The following is a 23,309-nucleotide window of genomic DNA, read 5'->3' on the forward strand; positions in this document are numbered from 1 at the left end:
TTCATGAAAGATAACCTACAGTATATTGACAGGGCAAAGGTAAGCTTACTTGTGGGTTCTTGTTCAAAGCTAGAAGTCATGCTAATATGTTACAGATTTCATTGCACTACTTTTCCTCCTTTTTAAATGAAGTTATGAACTGAGCCTTTATGCAGTTTCACCTTGTCAGTTTCTATCTGCATTATCAACTAAGTGTACTTTGCTTCCTTTGACAGCCAAAACTTAAGGGCATCAACCAGCAAGACCATATATTTTGGACAGTCTCAAGTGTGCACTCCAAAAGACCAACCCAAATCATTGAAAAATAAAGAATTTGTACATATGAATGGGACTAAACAAAGGAGGCAAACCGAACACAATCACTCCCAAGTAGCTCTTGGACATCAGTGGGACGCTGTTGCTGGTGACAGTTGTAGAGAGTGAGCCATTCTCTTGCACACTGCAGATGGTTCAGTGGGCAATGTTGTCAGATTTTGAGCAGGAGGAGAAACGGGGACAAAACCTTTGAAGATCCTTCAACTGTGCCTAGTGAAGTTTCTCAGGCTGAGCATGAGAATCAGCATGTTTTGAAAGGGTAGGAAGCATTGTCAGGAGGGCGGGGGGAGTAGTCCTTGACCCAGTAAGGAGGTGTCAGGACAAGCTGCTCAGTTGGAGGGGCTTTGCCATCTACTCTGTCTCTGTCTCCAGCAGCAAGACCCACCCTGAGGGCAGAGTTTAACTGAAAGGAAGGGACTGAGGGGAAGTTTCCACTTTGGATTCAACTCTTCACATGAGCAGAGACAACTATTATCAGCTTTGGTAGGCGGCTATTTAGAGCTCAAACTGTTCTGATATCTGTGGAGTCTAAACAAAATAACTGCATTCCAAAAGGATTGTTTTGAGTTTGGAACCAGAGGGAAGGAGGGAAGGGACAAGCTCAGCATTGACAGGGATTTTTGCCCCTCTTGCTCAGTGTCTTGTGAGCTCCATGACTGAATTGATCTCCTGAGTTCAGACAATGCAACAACCCATTGTCAGTTAAGCCCTAGAACAAGCCATGATCAGAAAGAAGCCACCATGTTTCCAGCAGTCTGAATTCAAATAACATAGCAACCTACCATGGGTATTTACCCACAATGGGTCACCATGTTGTGTGGACCTAGTCACTGGTTAGGTTCACACAACATGGCATGCAACCATGCATGGTTACTATGGTTCATTTTATACTATGGTCCACCTGATAGATGATCAATTATCTATATTCCCATGGTTTCCATCCCCTCTACTCAGTCCTGTTGTTAGTATATACCACATCAGCCTCCACACCTGAAATTCATTCCTGAGGTACATCTCTCCCTGCCTGCATCACATGTCTCTTCATTTTGGTCCACATACAGAGGCTAGATGGATGGAGTGGCTCTGAAGTTGTCACACTTTCCAGGGGCTTCTGTTGCATACCAAGATAATGGAAACCATGATCCTGAGTTCTAAAAGCATGACAAGTCATGATGGTAACAGAGAAACCATAGGACAAATCAGTGTTTCTTACTGTGATTTCTAAACACTGAACTTACCACGGTGAAATACCATGACTGCTTTTGGACAACACAACAGACCAACAGGGGTAAACAACTTCCATGCAACATCAGGTTGTCTGAATTCAGCTATTCACTGTGTATTAGAATGTCTTGAAAACCACCATGGAAATGTGTATTTTTTTTAAAAAAAAAATCTGTTTAGATATAATGGCAGCTTTTTTTTTTTTTTTGCACATTTGTTTTTAAAATATTCATAATGAAAATGTCAGGCATGCTTGCTTCATGTTTTTAAAATACCAGCGGAGGAGTAATGTAAGAGATCACAAATCTGAGTCATGTTTCAGAACCAGAGCAGTGAGGTCATCTCTTGAAGCACAAGAATAATTTATGGACCTTTGACAACTGAATGAGGAGATAACATAGCATTCAAGTTTTATTGCTGTTCGTAACTGATCAGCACACAGGAAGTCAGAGAACAGGGAAGACTAAGCAAGGAATTCATGCATCTGTTCTTTGATGAAATGTGCATCTTACTCTAGTAGATCCCATATTTCATTGTAAAAGTTGAAAGCCCAAATGCTATGAAAACAATTTTATCATACCATTTCTAGCAAGTTAAAACATATCTGAGCAACCACTCATTGGATTAATTATTAATACCATTAGTCCTGCCATACAAATGACGAATCTATGGGTTTAAGTCTAAAGGTTGTTATGTTACTATGGCTAACACTGATTTTGTCACTGGCTCTCAATGGAGTGAAAAAAACTGCTTATTATTATCATTATTATCTTGAACCTATGAAGCTGTTTTATTCCAAGCTGGAGCTTAATCTGCCTTGCCCAGGACTGTTTACCCGCTCTGGCAGAAACTCTACAGGGTCCCAGGCTGAGAGCTTTCCTGTCATCAGATATCTGAACTGTTTTTAGCTGGAGAGGTCAGGGACTGACCCTGCAACATTGTATGCAGAACACGGAGTCTATCACTGAACAGCATGGATATTTTGGGTTTACTTATGGTTTAAGCTAAAACTACCACCTTGAGGGCATTGGCAGGTATGTTATTATAGGAATGTAAGTCCATAAATAATTTTTATAGAAGTTCTTGATTCTTAGTTTCTTGAGTCCTCCAAATTCTACACTCCAGGGCTGATATTAGCTGGCACAAGAATAAAAGCATAAGAGCCCTGTTGGATCAGGTCAACGGTCCATCCAATCCCGCATTTTGTTCACTCAGTGACCACCAGGTGCCCATAGGAAATCCACAAGCAAAACATGAGCACAACACCACCGTCTGACGCACGATCTCCAGCATCTGGTGTAAACATGCATACTCTAAAAACTGATGTAGCACTTAGCCTTTCGATCTAGTAACTACTGATGCTTTTGTCCTCCATGAGTTTGACCGATCCCTTTTTAAAGCAATCCAAACTGGGGGCCAGCACTGCTAGATTCTAGAATTGCATAGCTGCATGGATGTTGTCTCCAAATATAAATAATTAAATAAAATGGAAGCTATCCAGCCGAGGAGACCAAAGCATGATGAGGGGTGGGGAGCCTGTGGCCCTGCAGAGATGGTTGGCCTCCAACTCGTGTCAGCCATAGCCTTTGGTCAGTTGTAGCCCAAGACAGTTCCTTGCCCTTGAGCCACGCTGTAAGAAAAATCCCAACATCCATCCAAGCATGTAACTCTTTACATATGGGAGAAAATTAAGGGTGATCATAGCAGAATACATGCAGTTAGAAATAAGATCCAGTGTGGCAGGTGATTTCTCTGTCTCAAAGGATCATGGGGAAACCAACCTGCACTGTTGCCTTGATGTAAATAAGATTTTGTAAAAGTATCTGAAGAATTTACAGTAAGTCAACATCCACTAGGAAGGGTTTTTACTGAATTATCTTCACATATACCATACAAATCATCAACTTAGCTGAATACTTGAGACTTCGGAGACTGACAAGCAGTTCTTTCAAGTGCTTTAAAACAATGTTTTATATATAATTGCAGTCTTCATGAACATAAAGGATTTGGCCATTTGGTTTTAGATTCTATTTCCCCATTTTCCTGTTGCTCTTTTTAGTCATTTGTCTCTACCTGTATTTTGATGGTTGGTGAAATACACATGCAAATTTAGTTGCAGATCCAGGGAATCTCCAGTGGGCAGGTGGCTTTGTGGTCTCTCTTGATTGGGGCGCTGGAATTTGGTCAGGTGGCAAGTGCTGTCGGGTGCACATTAGAGCAGCGCTCGCACTGATAGTCTAGAGCGGAGGGACAATCCTAGGTGCAGGACAAGTATGCCGAGGTACACAGTGCATGTGCGAGGGGAATGGCTTGCTGTGCCCTGCCAGACTGCGACAAACACCGTGAGATGGCTGGGCAAAGAAGCAGTGAGGCGCTACATGAAAAATAAGCCTGACAATGGAGGATTTGCATCTGTGGAAGAAGTACAATTCTACGTTCGCCGTTGCAAAGGTCCTGGATTACTGGACCATGAGGATACTTTGGAGGATGCCCTAGAAGACAATGAGTTTGTGGAAGTGGGTAAGTGGGCTGCAGCACACAAACGTGAATGTTGCTGTGCTTGCATAAATTAAGGAGAAGTTTAAAATGGGGAAAGATGGAAATAAATCATTACAATGTTTCAATCGTGTTCAGGGCAATTGGTTCATCTAACAAAAATCTGCAGGACAAGTATGCACAAATGTGTGATATTTGGCTGTAGTAATTGTTAGACTATTAAAGGCATTTCCACATGGGATGCTAAATAGCTTTGGCAGTTTCATGTTTGTGAACAGAAAGAAAAAAGATTTTTTGGTTCAACTATACGTTGGATTAAAACTGACCATTGTAGATTATAGTGTTTTCTCTGTCATGTCAGCCGTAGCATCTAAGACTTCAGCTGCAACAACGTCTAAGTTTAAAAAAAACCAAATACTTGTTAATATCCTTTGCTCCCCCTCTTCTCCATCAACTATCAACCTTAAAGCAGTGGCTTATCTTTTGCTATAAATTATCAGTGCAATTTATGTGCACTGCTTTGTGTAAATAATAAATGAAAAATATTCCATCCTGATATAAATGCTGTTTACTTCTTGGGGTTACTATTTAAAATAAAGTGGGGAGCAGAGAAGTGCACAGAGATGCAAATAAGTGAAGTGTTGCAATTTAAGAGCGATTCCAAATTCTTAGCAAAATTTGTTATTAATTGAGAGACATGGTGTTTTTCAGGGATGGTCAAAAGGGCATCTGACCACAGAAATGTGGAAAAAGAATGTTTGTCTCCTTTTTCTCTCTCAGTGATACAAGGCGATGTGATGTCTCCAGACTTCATTCCATCACAGCCTGAAGGTGTTTATTTGTATCCTTTCCAAAGTTGGTGATGGTCTATTGCTTTTATTGGCCTCATGCATTAAGAGTATGTAGTTTCACACATAATCAGACCTACACTCCAAACTGTGCATACAGTGTGAATAAATTTACAGTGTATTTTTCTTATGTGTTGTTTCAGATATAGCAAATATCGAGAGCCAGAACAGGTATGAATCTGTGATAATTTATGGAGAATTATGGAGGCTTCCCTCCCTTTGAATTTACTCCCCCCCCCCCCCGTTCTTCCCCAACCCTTTTTCCTTTACATACTCTCTATTAGATTGTCAGCCTGCATGCCAGGGCTGCCTTGTGTTTTGACTCTTTCTTACAGCACTTAGCAGATGTGAGCTGCTTCATTAAGAGCACAATCTGATTTATTTGAAACTCAGAGATTCAGAAGCATCCAATGCCAAGATTCTATGAATGAGGCAGGGCGATAGCCCCATAAAAGGCTCATCTGGAAGTAAGACTCATGATGCTCTGCAGGACCCACTTAAGCGCCAATGTGTAAAAGAACCGGTGAGCGGTGGTGGTTCGAGTATAGGACTGGGACTCGGGAGTCCCAGGTTCTAGTCCTGGCTCAGCCATCAAACTCACAAGGCAACTTTGAGCCAGTCATTCATTCTCATCATAACCTACCTCAAAGGGCTGTTGTGATGCCAAAATGGAAGCAGTTTATGTAAGCTGCCTTGGGTTCCTTGCAGAAAAAAGGGTGAGATAGAACTATAAATAAACAAATGGTTCTTTTATGCATGTTCTGTCAGATGAGCCTGCTGGAAGTTGTAGGGCTTCTTTCTGTTTAAATATGCATACCATTGCTCCCCTGAGCTGTTCTTTGATCGTAGGAAAGAGAACGTGTGTACTTTTAATTTCAGCAACACTGACCATGCAGAAGGATCAGTATCTTTTCCACATATTGGAGCAGTTCCTAGTTAGGCAAGACATCTCTCTTTCTCTAATGCTGTTCTTTTGTACAGTACATTTCTTTAGATGGGAACAGTTTGACAACAGAGGATTTGGTCAATCTAGGAAAGGGGCTTTATAAGATCAAGGTGAGTATCTGAAAAGATTTTAAGTCTTAATCGTTTATTTCTTCTCTGCAGCTATTATTGAAATAGAAACTGAGTAAGGGCATTTTTTCTCCCCAGCTTACTCCTGAAGCTGAAATTAAAGTCAGAGAATCAAGAGAAGTTATTGAAAGTTTTGTAAATGAACAGAGAGGTAACTGTTTCTTTTATCTCTAAAACTTAGATGTGGGAAAGTGGAAATGCACTAACAGTTAAAATTCAGTTCCTCATTCTTGTTAAAAAAATGATGATTATGCTTTTTTCAGTTGTCTATGGAATCACTACAGGCTTTGGCAAGTTTGCACGAACCGTTATTCCAACCAGTAAGCTATGGTATGTCTACTATGCTTCCTTTTAAAGTTTATAAAAAGCAACTATATAAAATAAGTTTAAATCATGTGAAGGTGAAGATGTTTTCTTTAATTTTTATTTTGCTCAGTTTTTGCAATAATCTTAATATTATTGCAAACTTGCAATAAAATATTTTGTAATAATATTTGAAATAAATATGTTGTTCTTTTCTCTCTGAGGGATCTTCAACTGAATTTAGTCCGGTCACATGCAGCAGGTAATGAACGGCTGATTTCCAAATATTTTCCCACAATGATTGCAGGCAACACAAAGCCGCACAGAAAGCCCAGATATGGGCTATTGTAGTGGCATACATATTGAAATTATTTACAAATAAATAAATGAATATCAATGATCTAGAGGATGATTGTTTATCCTTCCAGGTGTTGGAAAGCCTTTGATTCCAGAGAGATCTCGTATGCTTTTAGCTTTAAGGATCAATGTCCTTGCAAAGGGATACAGTGGAATTTCACTTGAAACTCTTCAGCAAGTAATTGAAGCATTTAATGGTAAGATGACCATTGTTTGGCTGAATCTTTGTGAGGTTTAGTTTTCAATGCAATAGTTGCTGCTTTGAAGGAGAATAATCATTTTGAAAGCGATGAAGATCCCATCAAAAGCTGATGCATAAATATATCTTTTTGTACAAAAAAGTATAATTCCTCTTCCTTTCTTGATAAGGTCTTGACAAAGATTTTGCAAAGAAAGAGGAGGAGTTATAGTGTACATAGTGCTGTGGTTTGGCTCCTTCCAAGAGTAATCCTATGGTCCCTAGACAGCATCTCAAGGGCCATGTGATTGTACAGGAAAGCTTTTCCAAGGCTGTAGACAGAGTTCCAACCTTGAAAAAGTTTACTTGACATCAGAGCCCTGTTTTAGCTCCACGCAGCCACTGCAGAAGTTTCCAACCTCATAGCAAGAAAGGAATTTGTATTTTTGGAGTATTCTGGTGAGTGGGGAAGGAGTGTCCAAGGAGCCAAAGAATCCTAAGCTTTCCCAGTTTTTGACCACACCCAGTTCCCATCAAGAATTCACAAATATCAACAACACATTAAGCAATTCATCAAAATACAACTAGGAAAAAGAAATGAAGTCAATCACACAATATTACATGGAGGTATTTAAGCCAAGCCTGGGCAGCCATCTGTTAGAGAAGTTACAATTCCACCCTGCATTGTAGATTTCATGATGAGCAACACATTGGACTAGTTTTCCTCCATGGTTCATTCAAGCAATCCCATTCTATGATTCTAAGTAATCACTGCATAAGGGCTCCATTAATCATGGGACAGTAGTAACCTCTGAAGCTGGGGTCAGCCAGAATCCTCGGGATCAAGTAAACATGGACCAAACAGAGAACAAGTTGATTCTACATAACTCTGACAAGCTGTACTTTCCTTTTCTGAAAAGTAGATGATCCTTTCCCACTGGTCATCAGTGGAAGACCCTGGTCACGCCCAGGTCCAAAGCTCATGCATGGCAAAAACCTAATAGCGAGACCAAGTTGCACTCTGAGATTAAAGATGCATCCTGAGTCTAATAAATTTAAAGGCTACTGTGCTACAAGTTTTGCAGGGAATCTTGGTGGTCAGGAATTAAAAGAGTGGAGGAACTGACATGGTTGTCCAAGAAAAGGAGATTTGGCTTTCACTTTCTGGTTACTGAAAGTCACACTCACTGCTAAAACTTGGGAGAATGGGTGAATTATGGTGTGCATTGTTTCAAGGAAAGCAAAACTTTAATTAAGGCCTGTTTTTCTATCTCCCTCCCCCAGCATCCTGCTTGCCCTACATTCCTGAGCAAGGGACTGTCGGAGCCAGTGGAGACTTAGCCCCTCTTTCCCATCTTGCTCTGGGACTCATCGGGGAAGGAAAGATGTGGTCCCCAAAGAGTGGATGGGCAGATGCAAAATATGTAAGATGCTAAAGAATGCTCAGCTGTTCCCTTTTGCTTTGCTATGGTACATCTAATGAGTTGAATTTGATAAGATCATGGTAGGTAGAAGACGGAGAGAAATAATTTGTGCAATGGATTAATTGGCTATGGAAACAGCCATTTCTGTAATTCGATGCATGTCTACTTAGAACTAAACCCCACTGGGTCCAATAAGGTTTATTTGCTTTTCAATGTGCATTGCAGACTTGCTTTTCAATTTTTTAAAATGGAAACTAAAGTTCTTGTGTCCTTATACTAGATGTACAAAGTGAATAAGTATCAACAGTTTCTCCTGTTACAATGGAGTAATGATGAGAGAAGATTTGTTCACTGACAATTGGCACAACACCCAGCAAGGCCAAGCAGTTCATTCTTTCCACCTTGTGCAGGGGGTAGTTTACTTTTAAAACTCACTCGTTATAACTACAGGAATGCCATGGAGTTTGCTACTGTCCCTGCCATTCTCTGGGTGGTCTTTGGGATCTTCACAGAGCACCATTGCTACAGAAAAATGCCACATTGCATTAAATTGCCCCTCTTAGGGCAAAGAATTCCACAACTCGCGTCCGGCAACTGATCTTTTAGGCCATTTTAGGCTGCTCCCTGAAGATGTCACAATCCTAACCAAGCAGTGCAAAGCATACTTGCGATATTTTTCTCACACATTAAGTGTTCCTTATTTTTCAGTGTAATACCAACCATATTTCTATGACAAATGTGAAATCTCCTATGTGTATTTTTAGTATGACATAACTGGGGTTAAGAAACAGAACCAAAACTGGAACAGACCTGAAGCATCCTTAGTTCTGCTCTAGCATTCAGTGGTGCTGTTCTGTCACTGGGTAGAATGAAAAAGGGTTTTTTCATTGTATAAGCATGATTCTTACTGCCCATCACAGGTGCTGGAAGCTCATGGGCTGAAGCCAATTATCCTGAAGCCAAAAGAGGTAATACAATTGCATATTTGACTCTTAGCAGCAATCCTATTGCCCAGATAACTTCCTATATCGGTAAATAATGCAATAGTTTAAAAAAAAAATCCTACATCTTGATCCAGCCCAATACTTATTAAAGCACTAGGAAGACTCTGGTTCAAATCTCAGCTGGGTGACCTTGTGCCAGTCATTGACCTGGTTTGCATACTATGACAAACCACCATGGCTGACAAACCATAGTTGTGTATTAGTGTGGTTTTTATCCAACAGAGTACCTTGTAGCATGTGTGTGTGTTTCCCGAACAAACCACCTTGAGAACCCATGCTAGGGATTGCTTTACTCAAACTGAGTTGCTTTGTCATCCAAAACCAGACAGTTCCTCTCACCATGGGTAATGTCCACCAGCCACAGAGGATCTCAGCAAGAATAGCAGACTTTGCTGTTCTTCTTGAACTTGCCTTGGTCACTGCTAGCACCATGATTTCTTAAGCCAGTGGTCCTGAGATTTCTTCCACCAGCTCCTTTATAACTTTAGGGTGGAGTCCATCAGGCCCTGGTGATTTGACCTCATTCAGTCCAATTAGATGATCCTTGACCATTTGCCTGTCAGTCTTGAGCTGCCATCCTGGCTCCTTCAGCTTGTACTTCCCCTTCATCAGGAAGGTCATAGAGAAGACTAAGCTAAAGTAGGAATTGAGCATTTCCACCTTTTCCTCGTCATCTGTTATCATTTTGCCATCCACATTGAGTAGTTGGACCCCCATTTCTTTCCCGTGTCTTTCACTTTGGACACATCTGAAGAAGGCTTTTTTGTTGCTTTTCACATCCTTTGCTAGCTTTAGCCTCCCCGATGCCATACCTCCTATCTGCCTGTACTTTTCCTCTGTAGCCTGGCTTTCCTTCCACTTCCTATTATGTGTGCTTTTTCATTTTTGGGTCATCCCTAAGTTTTTCATGAAGCCACATTGCCTTCTTCTGTTGCCCTGTACCCTATTTCTTGCAGGAATTATTTGTAATAGTGCCTTTAGAATTTTCTTTCTTTTTTTTAACTTTCCCACCCATTTTGGACTCTTTTACATGATTATCTTGAGAACTTAGTGATCATTGCTTTGCTCTTGCTGTTTCTTTGAAGGGTTTGGCTCTTATCAATGGAACACAGATGATTACTTCTCTAGGATGCGAAGCTGTGGAAAGGGCCAGTGCAATTGCTAGACAAGCTGATATAGTGGCTGCTCTCACACTTGAAGTCCTGAAGGGCACAACAAGAGCCTTTGATACCGGTTGGTACTAACTGTTTAACAGCCGCTAACTCTTGAAGTGATCACAGAAGACAGTGCTTAATCTAAGGAGCTTTCTTTAGTTTGTCTGGTATTCCCCACCTTTTTATGATGATGCCATGCTCGGCTTAACTGACCATTCATTGTGGATGTGTGCAGTGAAATGATGAGATTTCCAACCACAGCATGTAGTGGTGGGCACTAGTTTGAGTGGTTTTAAAGGGGTTTGGACTAATTCAGGGAGGAGATGGCTATTAATGGCCACTAGTCCTGATGCTTATATGCTGTCTCCAGTGCAACATGGGTGTTACACTTCTGTGCTCCCTGGGGGTTTCTCATGGGCAGCTGGCTGGCTACTGTGTGAAACTAGATGGACCTGATCCGGCAGGGCTCTTTTTAAGTTTTTAGAAAATACAAAAATCATCTTTACTGTCGGCCATTTCCAGGGGAAAGGAGTTGAAGAATTATGCTTCTGTAACGCTCAAAAGTGACCAATTACAAATATAGTGGATTCATTCTCTGAGTAAGGTTCCCTACATAGCCAAAAAAACATCTTCTGCATATTTATGCATTCATTCATTACTTTAGGTCACATATACAAGAGCAGTCTTAGAGGAATCCTAAAGTATGTTGAAGTATGAAAATTGTTTAGGAAAAAAAATCTAGAAAGAGATGTACAGAAAAAAACAGCAAGTGGGTAGAAATCAAGAACAGATTTAAAAAGGACTGAATAAGTATAGAATGTGAACTGGCAAGCGTGGTGGAGCTGACAAAAATCTGGAGGAGGGGAATGGAACATATTATCCTAGGAAAAGAGTATGCCTGGCTGGAACCCTGAACAGCAGCATTTCCCCATGGCTCCATTTCGTGGCAGGTGCCATTTGCATTGCATATCATTTGGATCATATTTATTGAGAGGAAAAGAAAATGCAAGGTAATTCACAGTAAATTACTACATTTTAATGGAATATCATTTAGATTTCTGTTACTGTCGTTGTTTTCTGCTATATATTTCACAGAACTAGCTTTTGAAAATGAATCAAAAGATGTTTTTAGTGTTGCTTGGAAAAGTAAAGGGAAAAGTGCCCTGCTGTAACACTTTGTTCTTATTTTAAAACAGATATTCATGCACTGAGACCACATCGTGGGCAGATTGAGGTGGCTTTTCGATTTAGGTCACTTTTAAACTCTGACCATCATCCCTCTGAAATAGCAGGTGAACAAGCATTTGAGTTTGGTTGAGAAACACACTTGGTATACCTGCATAAGAAATCTGATGCAAATTCTTTTCCATCTGAGGATCTTCACTTTGTTTAATTGAACAGGACCATTTCTATTCCTCATAATTACAGAATAATTTTATTTAAATCTGGGCATAAATTGCTGAAGGCACAGAAACCAATGATCTTGAACAAAATCAAACAGATGATTTTTCAGCCCCTGAAACAGGATATTTCTGAAATGCATAGGGCAACTGTAAAACTTTTTTCAGTGCCACATGAGCTTCTCATCATTTCTTTCCTCTTTCTCTCCTTCGATGTCCAAAGGATGACTCTTATTCCCCACAGAGACACATTTCTGTCCTTCTGCATAGCTTCCAGAACAAATTCAGTTACTTCAAAGGTCTTTCTTGTAAGTTACTACAAAGGTCTGGCCCACTACTTCTTGCTTTGAAAACCCCACACAGAGAAGTGGAATGCATTATGTATATTCAAAGGCTATACATTCTACATTTATTGTGCCATCTGGCAATAAGCAAGTCTCAGGACAGTGCTTCTAATGGTATAAATTACCAATGGTATGAAGTGTTATAAAATAAAATAGACCTGGGAGTCTACATGTGTGAATCCAAAGCAGCAAACATGAAAACCAATTACAAGGCTGTTCAATATCCAAATATACCATACCCCAGGGCAAGTCTCATATTTGACGTTGATACCAGAGATCTTTAGTATTAAAATGATAACCTTCCTTGTTTTGTTGTGTTTTGCAGAATCTCATAGATTTTGTGACAGAGTACAAGATGCATACACATTGCGTTGCTGTCCTCAGGTAAAACTGGTTGCAGATGCTTTCAGATGCGCATAGTCAGGATCTCAATAGCGTTTCCATGTCAACAGTAATTAGACCAGCTCCGTGAGTGAACTAGAGTAAAACTGGAATTAAAAACCCCAGCACACTTTAGGAATTGGCTAAACAATTCCTGGGGCTACACAAAAATCCACAAATGGAATTTTAAATATGCAGAACTATGGATGTGTTCCCTTGCATTTGTCAAGGGAGGCCACTAGAACCATTCTAGAATTATCTGTTCCTATAACAATCACAGTGAATATCTAACTGTATGGTAAAACTAACATTCCAAAAGCAGCCATTTCCAGCAAATCAAAAGGTTCCTGCCACACACACTACAGACTACGGAGTGAGAGTGGTCTTACTCAGAAAATGCTGTGCTTTAACAGAGGCTTACAGGTCAGTAAGAAGATTGTATTCCATTAGGTAAGCAAAGGTGGAAGGCCATGAAGCAGGACAGAATTTATTTATTTATTTATTAGATTAGCCAAGATGACTCTCTGGGCAGCTTACAGAAATATGAAAGAACAACATACACAATAAAACAATAATATTAAATCTAGCATAAATGCTTACAACAAGAAAATAGCAACAAGAAAAAACCCCACATTTCAAATAAGCCAAGGGCACAGTAGCACTAAAATACAATAAATATCATGTAAAATGTCTAAAAATTACTTAATCTATTAAAATATTGGGCAAATGAAGCTCTTTGCCTGGTCTCAAAAGGAGTAAAGAGAGAGCACCAGGTGAACCTCTCTGGGGAGCTGATTTCAGACTCGGGGTGCCTCCACCAAGAAGGCCCTTTTCCTCATAGCCACCCTCTTCATTTCCTTCAGAGGGGACTCTCTGAGAAGGGTCTCAGGTGACAATCTTAGGGTCTGAGTAAGAACATATGGGGAATCCCGTAACTTATCAAGAGGAATGAAATACAGCTAATGTTTGTCATTTCATGTAGGTTCATGGGATTGCAAATGACACAATCGCCTTTGTAAAAGACATAATCACCACGGAAATTAACAGTGCAACAGACAATCCTGTATCTTTTTTTAAAGATTATGATGGTCAGGAATAAAATATTTGTTTCCCCTCCTTCTATAGCTTTGTTATTAAAACTCACAGCGGCCTGTGCACTAAATAATTCCTGTAACAGCTTTTCCAGAAAAATAACTACTCAGAGAAGTGCTCCTTTATAGTTATATTGCAGTATGGGAAATGTATTTATTCCCTAATTCATTTATGCACATAGTTGTGTTGTGACTGCTGCTGATTTTAAGTCTTATCTTTCAAGTCCTAAAGCAGCCTTCTCCATTTTGGTGCTTCTTAGATCTGTTCAACATTCAGATGTGTTGGATGTGCTGGCTGGGATTGATGGGGCTTGGAATGCAAAATATCTGTGGGAGATTGCGGGAGGATACCCCAAAACACCTGAAACAGCATCTCCCGTCTTCCCATTTGAGCCTGCTTGCTTATTAAGTTCTGCAGGAGATGATTTTCTCTGCATCTTACCTTTATATTTTAATAAATAAAACTGTTTTATTTTTGTTATGGGTCTCACTGTGGTCAAAGATTATCTTTGTAAGCATTTCTCATTAATGCTGAAGTCTTAACTCATCTTAAAAAGATGGTTTTTGCTGAGAGGAAGGAGACCATTTCTGGAGGGAACTTCCATGGCGAATACCCTGCCAAGGTAATTGACCAGAATTTCTTCCTCCAGTTCTGCCACCTTGCATTTTGAGTTGGGCTGAACACGCTAAATTTAAAAGTACTACTTTGTAGGCTCTGGACTATCTTGCAATTGGTGTCCATGAACTTGCTGCAATTAGTGAACGAAGAATTGAACGACTCTGCAATCCCTCCCTCAGTGAGTTGCCACCATTTCTAGTCACAGAAGGTGGTCTGAACTCTGGCTTCATGATTGCTCACTGCACAGCTGCAGCCCTGGGTGAGTACGGAGGGCTGAGGGGCTTCCAGAGAGGAAACACCCAGACCTTTCAAACTAACCCAGTAACCTGAAGTTTGTCCCCTACTCTGACCACTCTTCTTGTACTAATTTCCATCTCCATCACCTGAATACTGTGTGTGTCTGTTATTGTGTGATTGTCAGGGTGTTAATCTCATACATTTATCTATATACTCTGACCGCATTAATATCTTACATCTTCTCCCTGCTGTTCTTGCATTATAAACGCAATCTAAAAAAGTAATCTTCTACAGCCATAGATCGCCGCTCTCCTCCATGCATTCAGCTTGTAGAATGTCATGCAAGCAAAAGAAATAATTATCAAAATGTTTTGGTCCATATGCACAATATTCTTCTGATTCAATAATGGCAGGGTATATCTAATACTGCTTCATATATATTCAGCTTTCTTTACCTAGCCATGAACTGCAGCTTGCTGTTACGTAAATATGATTCTTGGAAAAAAATATCTTGAACGTTGATTACATAACTCTTGAGTACATAACTAACTATTCTTGATTACATAATTAAAATAATAACTATATAGTGCAATCATAGGCATCTTAAGTCCTGTTTTGTTCAGTGGGTTTACTCCCAGTAAGTATTAATATAGTTTTGCAACCATAATAACTTCAATGAAGAGAAGTTGGTCATTGTGATGGTTAAAAGACCAATAAATGAACCAATAAATCTCTAGTTCAGCTTTCACCTCTGCCAATGTTAGGAAACTTTTGGCAAGCCACCATTTTTTCAGTCTCAGGACCTCTGCCATTTGCATTATAAGAATAATAGTGACCTACTTTACAGGATTGTTGTAAGTACTGAAATAATGCATAGGAAGCTTTAAGAACATTAAACATGTTGTTCTTATTTATTTTATATCCCACCTTTTTCCTTTCATGTTTATATTACGTTTATATCTTGTCTTTTTCTTCTTGCAAGAAACCCAAGGCAGCTTACATAGTCTTCCTCCACCCCATATTATCCTACGACAACCATGTGAGGTAGCTTAGGTTGCAAGTCCATGAATGGCCCAGTGTGATCCAATGAGTTTGATGGACAAGCAGGGACTAGAACCTGCTCTCCCAGCTTCCCGGTCCAACATTCTAACCACCCCGCCACACTGGCTCACAGCTCTGCTAGATCAGACTTTGGCTCCATCTTGTCCCACATCCAGTTTGCACTCATGGTTAGCCAGAAGCTTATGAGAAGTCCAAAAGCTGCACATGGGGGCCATATCCTTCTCTGACAGTGTACACATTTGAAGCAAATAAATCCTGGACCAATGCTATAGAGATGCTACGTATTACTATTATAATACTAGTGGTCTGTGCAGGATACTATGACAAAGATCTCTCATGGTTGACTGTTGTTTAAAGTGGGACCTTGTTCTAATGATGGCTTGCTTTGGAAGGCACCATTTATTCCTACTGGACTTTTGCAGTTTCTGAGAATAAAGCCTTGTGCTACCCCTCTTCTGTGGATTCTCTTTCAACCAGTGCTGCTACAGAGGACCATGTCTCCATGGGAGGATGGGCTGCAAGAAAAGCACTCAAAGTCATTGAACATGTTGAGCAAGGTAAAGTCAGAGGCACCTTTTTGCAGATACAGTGAGCCTAACAGATAGCAGCATCTGCTAAGGCTTACTTGGCTTTACGTTCCATGGAAATTGGTGGGATTTCATCACATTACTCTTGCATGTTCGCAGAGCTAGAATGATAAGAAACTAAGTCACACCACAAATAAATCCAGACAGGGCCTGCCATGCAACAGGAAGATGGTTCTTCCTCAAGATATGTGCATGTGGAAGTTGGTGTTCATTTTAATGTTGGATATATTCTACATTCTAGTTCTTGAAATATCAGTGGTATGTTGTAATGTATTTGTATTTGTTAATACTCATTCTGCTTAAATTGCCTATTCTTTGAATGAGTTTAAGTGTGACATATTTTTGAAAGTGTGGTATATAAATAAACCAGTGTGGGATTAAGTTTTAGAGAAATTTTAGTCCCATATCAAGCTAATAAATTGCTGTATGGCACTAGTGAGAGACAGCTGGCAACAAAGTTGTTCTCTTCTCTGGTCCTCTTAAACTCTCACCATGTTGCAGTGTACAGGCAAGAGTAAAATATACACATATAATGTGTAATAAATATATATGTATGTAAAAGATCCAAAATAGTAGCACACTACACAGGAAAGCAGATTTAAACTTTTTTCTAACATTCAGCTTACAAAGGGACTTCTTGCATCGCCAGACACAGAGGTGAAGGATTCATAAAGCTGTTTCATATGGCAAACTATCCACAAAATCTGTTCGATCCACACTCTCAAATGCCAGTTTGAATGTGTAAACTGGCCCTAAGAGAACATGTTGACCTGTTATGTGCAATATTTGAACTGCTTTGAAGCAAGTGTGAATTCAACATGCTGTTTTTCACTGTTTTTACTCATTAGTGTTGGCTATAGAACTCCTTGCAGCATGCCAAGGCATTGAGTTCCTACGCCCCCTGAGAACTACGACCCCATTGGAGAAAGTATATGACCTTGTGCGCTCTGTTGTCAGGTCTGTCAAACAAACACTTCTCCCAGATTACAGCTTTTGAGAACATTTGCCAAATATTAACCACCACAGCCACCACTCAGTTTAGGAATGGTTCGATTTGTCTCCTTTCAGACCTTGGATGAAAGATCGCTTCATGGCGCCTGATGTCGAGGCTGCTCACAGACTACTTGTGGATCAGAAGGCAAGTGCTGGCACTGGAAGCTAATGACTAAATTATTACATAATGTTCTTATCCTCGTGCACATGACAATACATCAGATTATATGAAGATTCACACAGATTCATAGATTTGCAGAACAGCTGGGTCAGAAGGGGTCAGGAAGGCCATCAAGCCAACCCTGTGCTAGTGCAGGACGCCAGCTGCACTTTCTGCTGTAGGAAGCTATTGGCCGTAAATGTGAGGACTCTCTTGGAGGGGCCATGCTTGACTGAATGCGTCTCCTCAAAAATATCAGGGAAGTTGAAATCACTCATAATGACCATGTCATGTCTTGTAGCCACATTGACTTACTGTTTTTCAAAGATAATGTCTTTGTCTTCTCTTTGATTTGGTGGATGGTAGTAGACACCAATGACTATGTTGCTATGGCTTTTTGCTGCTCTTGAGCCAGATGTACTTGATGTGGCTACTTGGCTCCTCCTCCTATAATTCGTTGCAGATATAAATATTCTTAATGTATAGTGCAACTCCTCCTCCCCTTTTATCCCTTCTATTTTTCTTGAAAAGGTTGCATCCATCAATTTTTGAACTTCAACTGTGAGAATCATCCCAGCTTGTTTCAGTAACTGCCACAAGATCATAGTTGCCTTCATGTACTTTGAGTTCAATTTCATGTTGTTTATTCCCCATGTGCTGGGCATTGATGTAGATACATTGCAGTTCCCTAGAATTATAACCTGGTTTTGTTTCTGGGGTGTTTGTCTGTCTGTCTGTCTGTCTGTTTTGGTGTGTTGTTATTAGTTCTTATTAGAGCTTTTGTCTCTAGTAGTTTCAGTTTGAAAAGAAAAATATATGTTGTATGGAGAGTGAATTTGTTCTCAAGGAACTTAGGTTAACTCAAGGCTGGAGGAAGTCCTATCCTCATGAAACTTGCAGAGCACAGCAATCTGTAGCTCCATTTATGTGAGGAGCTACGAGGGAAGTAGCCAGTGCTTATGAGGAAGTGAAAGAAGTTATGGATGGCAATGGCTTGGCAGGCAGACCACATTTGTTCATTTCTTCTGTGTCTAGCTTGCTCTTCAACCCTTGGAACCAAAGGGTTCCAAATCAAGAGAATGAGAATGAAGCATTGAGACCACAAATACAGTAAATCAGGACATTAATAAAGCCAAATATTAAAATCATAGCCAAATAAGATTTAAGCAGCCTCTTAAAAAGCATCAGTAAATAAAATGGTCTTCACATGGTGTGACTTCTGGAGAGGTTGTTCCAAAGAGAGGGTTTTGTGACTGAAAAGGCCCTATCTTGGAACACCATCTGTCAGTCTTTGAGGAAATTCACAACATGTGGGCAGTTTCATGAGGAAGTGAGCAGCCCTTGAGATAAACAGGTCTTTAGCCACGAAGGCATTTACCAGCATGATGCTTTGTACTTGGAACTGGACTAGTGCATTTTTAAAAATCTGGTAAGTATTTACTTATCACTTATGCAAAGCTTCCTGTCCTGCCCTTCTAGTGAGAATGCATTGCTCAAGGGAGCTTCAAACAGTTAAAATCTCACATAATCAGGGCTTTTTTTGTCATAGAATGCACCGGGACCTTTTTTCCAATGGATTTTACAACGTGATTTTGAATCGTAGCAAATCAGCAGCAAACGTCATTAACATAGTGCCTGAAGGCTGCTTTTGTGTCTGCTATCTGACAGTGAGACAGTGGGGGTGCTGCTCTCGGTTTGGGATGCTGCTCCGCTGCTCGGCTTGGGATTGGTGTGTGTGGTCGCACAGCACGCTGAGTGCTTACTGCCGGTGGGGACGTGAGTTCCGGCACCTTTTTTTTTTTTTTTTTTTTACAAAAAAAGCACCGCACATAATTATACTAAAACAATGCTCGGCATAAATACCTCAGGGACAGGCACAGCAGGTATATAATACATTTTCTATTTTAAGTGAGAACAATGTTCAGTAAGTCAGGTCCAAGTCTATATGGGGTGCAGAAATGAGGGAAAGGAGAGTTTCTATGAGGCCTAAGTTCTATCATGAAGTTTGTAATTGTGATAATTAGAAAGGCTCATATTTAATCAATCTGTTTAAAAAAAGAACATGTAGGACATCAGCCATGTTACTAGAGTTTATATTACACCACTGCCCTCAGAATAGTTTATTCCTTTCCATCCATGTTCTAATGCAAAACATAAAATTTAGATATAACACCTCAAGTATCAGTCTGTTTGTGTGTATGAGTGTGCGCGTCTCTATCTATTTATGTTTGCGTGTGGTGGTGTGGAGAAAAGACATCACATTTGCTATACTGCAGCTTCCTGTGTTTTGTTTAGTGTTTGTTTCCAAAAGCAGTAAACCACAAAAGGTGGCTTCCTCTTTCCATTCCACCCCCGCACCATATTGTTATAATAGGGCTGCAAGGGGTTGTACATGTAGTCCACTTCTGACTTGGGCCTTCCAAATGTGCCCACAGAGTCTCCTTCTTTGAACAGCCATATGTAGCTTATTTCTACACACAGTAGTTTCTGCTGATTTGTAACATTTAGGTTTACTGCAGCTTTCTACACACACTGGCCATACTGGCTACAAATTGTTGCAGATGGAGTTCAGCATATCTGGAGAAAGGGCAAGCCTGCTCTTCTGTGTTATCCCGTGGCCATCAAGACAATCCCCATAGCCATTGGCCCAAGAAGAAATCAACATTACAGACAGCTGTTTTAATCTACAACAGCAAACCAATTCTATGAGTTTTCATCTGCCATGAGCAAGTCCTTTCTAAAGTTAATGGCGTTTCAACTGCCTATTCAAGACCAAGCCATCTCTAAATACCTTATATTACAACAAGGAACAATTTGCTGTTGCTGGAAAATCTTATTTCCTGCCAGCCACTATGCAGACTGTGGCTAAGTTCAGAAGGAACATGGATCTGTGAGATGTATGGACACATTAAACTCCATTAGGTCTACAATTTGTGGATTGTCAGGCAGCTTTCATTCTATTTTCTACTCATTGATCAAATCAAATTTTGCAAAAATCTGTTTGTAAACAAATTTTCCAAAATGTGCAAATCCCTCCAAAGTGCATATTTTTTGCACTTTTTTGTCAATGCTTTTTCATATATTTGTATAAGCAAGATTTTTGTAAATATTTGCATAACTTGAGAAAACTTGGTCCTCTGTAAAATCTTCTGGTAAGACTCTTAGGAATTCAAAATTATTTGAGTCCATTGTGAATTTCCCCAACATCCCTAAGAATGAGTGGGAGGTGGTAGATGTTTCCCTTCTACCCAAAAAATAGGAGTACTGCAACCATACAACCCTGGCTCCACAACACAACTTGCATTACTGTACTAACATTTTGGATACTTGTCCAAACCTTTGCTTAAGTTTCAAATTCTTTGCTTTTGACTCTAGTCATGTCTTCTCTTTTCTGGCTATAGGTCTGGAATGTAGCTGTACCATACATTGAAAAATACAGAAAGGAACACATTCCTGAGTTCAGACCGGTCTCTCCCACTGCCTTCTCCTTAGCAACAAGCAAAAACATTTCACATCACCACAAACATCATCATAGTGATTCAGAAGAATCTGATCAACAGTAAAAGCAAACAAATTCACTTTGGTATTTCAGTTGTTAGATAATTTGGTATTTGTGTGTTTACTTAAATAATAATCCCATGCTCTGTACTTTATTCCAAAGGCAAAAAGAGCCAAGTTCAATGCTGGAAATATGCCTGAGTTTTGAGAAAATGCAGAACAGTGAACTATTGACAAAAATAATAGGATGGCCAAATCTTTAGCTGCAGAGTGAAATGAGGGGATGAGAGTGGGGGTGGAAAATGCAAGTGTGGGTATTCACTTATGAATATAAGAATAACCCTACTAATATCAAGCTGGAATTTAGCCAAATGAAATTAGCAAATTGTTTTAATTTACAAAAACAATAACTCTAATTTAGCAATCTTCACTGAGACTCATTTTTCAGTCTTTTCAGTGACTCCTTGTCTGTTACATCAAAAAAACACTCTAGAGTTCTGTTTAATCATGCCTCAAAGCTGAATTACAATGATGCAATTCTATCTAATCTGTGCATCTTCCTCCTCACACTGGCAAAGAAATGCCACGGTGCTCCATGAATTTGTGCTGCCCATTTTCGTTTCTTCATTGCCACTGGAATATGTTGTCAAGCTGCAGACCTGTAAACAAAAGCTGAAACTAAAATAAAAAGACACTAAACAAGAGGGTGAAGCACCTAGGACTTGTGATCGATTTGGGTCTGTGTGTGTATGTGGTGAGGAGGCACACGGGTTTTACCAAAGCAACCAGAACAAACAAAACAAGCGGTGCTGTAATCAAACCCAGGCTCAAAGTCCAGCAACATGAACGCTGAGGCTCCGATAGCTGCCATGCTGAGGGTGGTGGCTCAGCAGACCCAAGCTATGTAGGAGGAGCCCATCCTGTGTTTTCTCTCAGGCCAGGACAGCACCAGCATGAGGACGAACCGTTGCAGAGCTCTTCCTCTGTGATCCGTCTCTCCAAATCTTACCTGACAGGTGCAGACAGAACCGTCTGATGTGATTTCCATGCCTTAAAATAATGGCAGAAGGAGCTCTAAAGGCATATTAACACTGGAAGGACATGTACAGCTATCAATGGGACAATATTTCATATCTGTGTAGCCTATATCTTCAGTTTTGGACTGGCTGCCAGCATACGTAAGGCTATGCTGACCCATTTTTTAGACACAGGTTTTCATAATACGTGGATCTATTGTCATCTGCCTATTCCCTAGTTACTCCTTCAAAAAAGAATATTAAAAATGTACTTCACTAGAGAGTGTAGTATGTAACTCTAGCACATAGTAATTAGATATTTTAATCTGCTTGTTCTTGATGTTTTATTGCTAGTACATATTTGCCCTGTGCAAAAAAGAATGCAGTGGAGTATATATATTTAAAATTTCCAGGGAAGCTGCAGATATGTTACCAGTCTGAAAGGGGAGAGGATTCATCACATCTCCACACTGTTCTAATTTTCCTTCTCCCAGACTGAGATGAGCTCTTCAAGCAATCAGCAGAAGCACCAAATGGACTGGAATCCAAAGAGTTACCTTAGATGCACTTAAGTGTGCTGAAGGGCTAAGTCATGGGTGGCAGAGTCTGGAATGAGTTGCACCAACAGGTCAAAGGTGGATGGAATCAGGTGGTCATCAGATCAGTCAAAGCCAGATAGGAAACCAAAATATCAGAGTCAGGCTGCCCATTGTTGCTCAGGGAAAGCCAATGCCCAAATAGGAAGCCTTTTACAGCTCTCCCTGCCTGGAAGGGCTCAATCGTCTTAGAGTCTTGTGTGTATTATTTCAGTTGTGAAGCAGATAACAAAGCTTTCTCCTTGTACCATTTCATTGCTGATAGATTGCACTGTGGGGAATGGGGTGCGGGGGACTGAGAGCTGTCTGGCAGTCTTGATTTTTTTTAAAGAAATATTCTGATTATGTGCTGTTCATTTTGCATTTTAACTTGCTTAAATCGTGGCACTATCATGACTATAACGATAACATGGAGTTTGCTTCAAACCACTTTGCTTTAGAAATGCAGAATATATTTGAAAGAGGGATGAAATGACCATCTGTAGCCATGTAGCTGGCTATATCAGTTATATAAAACATTTTCAACTGAGAAGGAAGGATGTTGCTGTAATCAGCATCAGCCCCAGTGGGTTTCAGCAGGCTAATGCCAGGCCTGTTTGCCGCAGTCCCTGCCACCTGCCATTCTGTGAATACTGATCAGCCTGGGCTCTGGAGCCCTTGATTTGGCCGTGAGGTCCATCTCTTGCTGCACCATGGATTCCATTGCCATAGCACAAACTACTTTGTGAAGTTCTCCTGCGACGTAATTTGTCATTTGTAGGGTCGTAACAGTGCAAAAGAACCACAAGCAGAAAATAGCCTTAGAAAGTAGTTGTGCCATCATTTGAATCCTTCCTCATTCAGCATGGATGTTATTAGTGAATGTGAGTTGTGAAAAATTCTGGCACAGGCAAGGACTCCCTGAAATACATTTCGTTGATTTCTTTTATACACTGAGTATCATCTTCA

At 40.2% G+C, this 23,309-nt stretch overlaps 1 protein-coding gene across 3 annotated transcripts; it reads left to right on the forward strand.

Moving 5' to 3' along the window:
- The first annotated feature begins 3,785 nt into the window (after window positions 1-3,785).
- On the forward strand, window positions 3,786-21,477 carry HAL (histidine ammonia-lyase). Of its 3 annotated transcripts, XM_044455592.1 has the most exons (20): window positions 3,786-4,059; window positions 4,816-4,876; window positions 5,027-5,054; window positions 5,865-5,939; window positions 6,036-6,108; window positions 6,221-6,287; window positions 6,485-6,522; window positions 6,689-6,814; window positions 8,080-8,219; window positions 9,140-9,187; window positions 10,309-10,456; window positions 11,574-11,669; window positions 12,447-12,505; window positions 13,485-13,565; window positions 14,151-14,216; window positions 14,306-14,471; window positions 15,934-16,068; window positions 16,947-17,055; window positions 17,167-17,236; window positions 20,653-21,477. In XM_044455592.1, the coding sequence occupies exons 1-20, from the start codon at window positions 3,813-3,815 to the stop codon at window positions 20,812-20,814; spliced, it is 1,995 nt and encodes a 664-aa protein (XP_044311527.1). In that variant the 5' UTR covers window positions 3,786-3,812; the 3' UTR covers window positions 20,815-21,477. The 3 variants fall into 3 exon arrangements, 2 of the variants coding, with proteins under 2 accessions (XP_044311527.1, XP_044311528.1); XR_006417132.1 differs by lacking the exon at window positions 20,653-21,477 and having other exon boundaries at window positions 3,791-4,059; window positions 15,989-16,068; window positions 17,167-17,193; XM_044455593.1 differs by lacking the exons at window positions 14,306-14,471; window positions 17,167-17,236; window positions 20,653-21,477 and having other exon boundaries at window positions 3,791-4,059; window positions 16,947-17,049.
- Window positions 21,478-23,309: the final 1,832 nt, after the last annotated feature.

The sequence above is a fragment of the Varanus komodoensis genome, unplaced genomic scaffold, assembly GCF_004798865.1.
Source record: "Varanus komodoensis strain SLA01 unplaced genomic scaffold, ASM479886v1 scaffold8, whole genome shotgun sequence".
In the NCBI taxonomy this organism is placed as follows: domain Eukaryota; kingdom Metazoa; phylum Chordata; class Lepidosauria; order Squamata; family Varanidae; genus Varanus; species Varanus komodoensis.

Excerpts from the sequence above, each read along its gene's own strand:
- HAL (XM_044455592.1), top strand. The coding sequence starts at position 3,813 with ATGCCGAGGTACACAGTGCATGTGCGAGGGGAATGGCTTGCTGTGCCC. Across the intron at positions 4,877-5,026 it reads CAGCCTGAAGGTGTTTATTT|ATATAGCAAATATCGAGAGC; the intron begins GTATCCTTTCCA and ends GTGTTGTTTCAG. Across the intron at positions 12,506-13,484 it reads CATTGCGTTGCTGTCCTCAG|GTTCATGGGATTGCAAATGA; the intron begins GTAAAACTGGTT and ends CATTTCATGTAG.